This window comes from Phytophthora infestans, genomic scaffold (genome assembly GCF_000142945.1).
Source record: "Phytophthora infestans T30-4 supercont1.6 genomic scaffold, whole genome shotgun sequence".
Classification (NCBI taxonomy): domain Eukaryota; phylum Oomycota; class Peronosporomycetes; order Peronosporales; family Peronosporaceae; genus Phytophthora; species Phytophthora infestans.
Window position 1 is genome coordinate 4,115,600 of NW_003303753.1, and position 1,961 is coordinate 4,117,560.

Sequence of the window (1,961 nt, forward strand, 5' to 3'; positions counted from 1 at the left end):
GTCGACTTGAAAACACGCATCCAGGACTGTTCCACCAGCCGTTTGACGGCTGAGACTTCTCGGGCCCCCAGCCCCAACAGTGCTGGGTCCACCTCGGGTCTTCCATCTTAGTGTTCGTAGCTCCTCCAACTCTCACCAGACAACGCCTTCTCCAGCAAGCAGACTACCCTGCTTCTCCACCAAATGTCGCACACCTCCCCTTCGCGCGGCGCCTCCGGCCGCGCTACTGGTCAGGGTCGGGCAGTCCGCGGCTGTTTGTAGAGCGGGGCCTTGCGTGGGGCGAGCGAGGAGCGGGTTGTAGTTGTAGAACGGTAACGAGCGGTAATCAGTGAAAAGTAAACTTGGTTCCTTGTTCTTTGTAGTAGGTGGGAAATATACGACTGAGAAACTAATGCGCCGGGCTAAAACGGGGAAAGGGTCGATCGCGCTCATGAGGATGACACCCCTTCTCCTACGCTCACCTGTACTCCTGGGCATGACTTCCAACCCAACGTGACACCCGGTTGACTCGATACTCAAGACAGTATATAGTTCGTGTCATCCGTCCTTGAAGTTGGCGAGGCAAGTGCAAACTCCCTCCTCAAGGTCTTCACAATTCCCTCTGCACCAACCGTACCTCGCAGTCGGCGCTTGAACAGTTCCCACTTGATACAGTAAGACCCTGTGTGCTTTAACACGGACTTTACCTTCTTCGCATCTGGTGCACGCTGCTGGAACGACCCCTGCATTCCCGGGTACGGGACACAGCACAACTGTCACCATGAGTCCGCTCTCATTTGGGTCCTTCAATGAGCCACTTGATGCCGTTACCGCGCTGGACATTGTCGAAAGCCTCCTTGGCTTCCTCGAACGGCACAATCTTCGAGATGAGACCCTTGACGTTCAGCTGCCCACTTGCAACCATATCGAGCGCCAGTTGGTAGTCGCCCGCAGAGTACCGGAAGCTGCCGGTCACGAGGAGCTCCTTGCCGCACATGATGCCAATGGGGAACATGATGTCTGTCTTGCCCATACCTCCCTGCGTGAACGTGCCACCGCTGCGTGCGACGTAGATTGCCGTCTGAATGCAGGGCTCCGCTCCACTCGCGTCAATCACGACGTCGGCCCCGTCGCCCAGTCCGCACTCGGCAATGATCTGCTCGGCCGACTCCTGTGGTGTCACGCCGGACTTTCCCTGATACACGTGCGTCGCGCCGTGTTCCTTGGCGACCGCGAGACGTTTCTCATTGACGTCCACGCCGACGACTGTTGTGGCTCCGAACACGTAACGAGCCACTTTGCAGGTCAACAGACCCACGGGACCGACACCAAACACGACGACTTTCTGACCCGGGGACACCTTGGCCAGACGGCAGAAGTGAACGGCCACGGCTGTGGGTTCGAGCATCGCTCCCTCTTGCATACTGACGTTGGACGGCAGCTTGTAGCAGAAGTCTCCGGCATGCGGTAGAACTTGGCCAGTGTGCCGTCGTACGGCGGCGTGGCTGCGAACGCCATTTCCGGACACAAGTTGTAGTTTCCCTCGAGACAGCGGACGCAACGGCGGCACGGCACACCCGGCTCCATGGCCACTTCGTCACCTACTTTGAGAGACTTGACGGCGGATCCCACGGCGTGGACGACGCCAGCAGACTCATGGCCTAGCACCATCGGCTTGTCCACCACGTACTTGCCGATACAGCCGTGCGTGCAGTAGTGCACATCACTGCCACAGATTCCCGTGTAGCGGACGTTCACGATCACGTCATGTGGGTCCTTGATTTCAGGCACAGGACGATCTTCAAACTTGACTGCTCCCCCCTTTTCGAGCACGAACGAGAGATTCTGTGGTGGAACAGGATCGCTCGCTTGGACGGGGTCGCTCGCCAGCACGGAGTCACTTCGGTCACACAGGAGGACAGGGTCGCACACCAGTACAGGATTACACGTTTGGACAGTCGGAGCCATTGCTGTCGAGGTGC

The 1,961-nt window shown here is 58.2% G+C and overlaps 1 protein-coding gene across 1 annotated transcript; it reads right to left on the reverse strand.

The window, feature by feature from the left end:
• Nucleotides 1-772: 772 nt before the first annotated feature.
• PITG_04985 (sorbitol dehydrogenase, putative) lies at nucleotides 773-1,947 on the reverse strand (the record flags this gene model as incomplete). Its single annotated transcript, XM_002905625.1, has 2 exons — nucleotides 773-1,571; nucleotides 1,670-1,947. 2 exons carry the CDS (start codon nucleotides 1,945-1,947, stop codon nucleotides 773-775), a joined length of 1,077 nt encoding a protein of 358 aa, XP_002905671.1.
• Nucleotides 1,948-1,961: the final 14 nt, after the last annotated feature.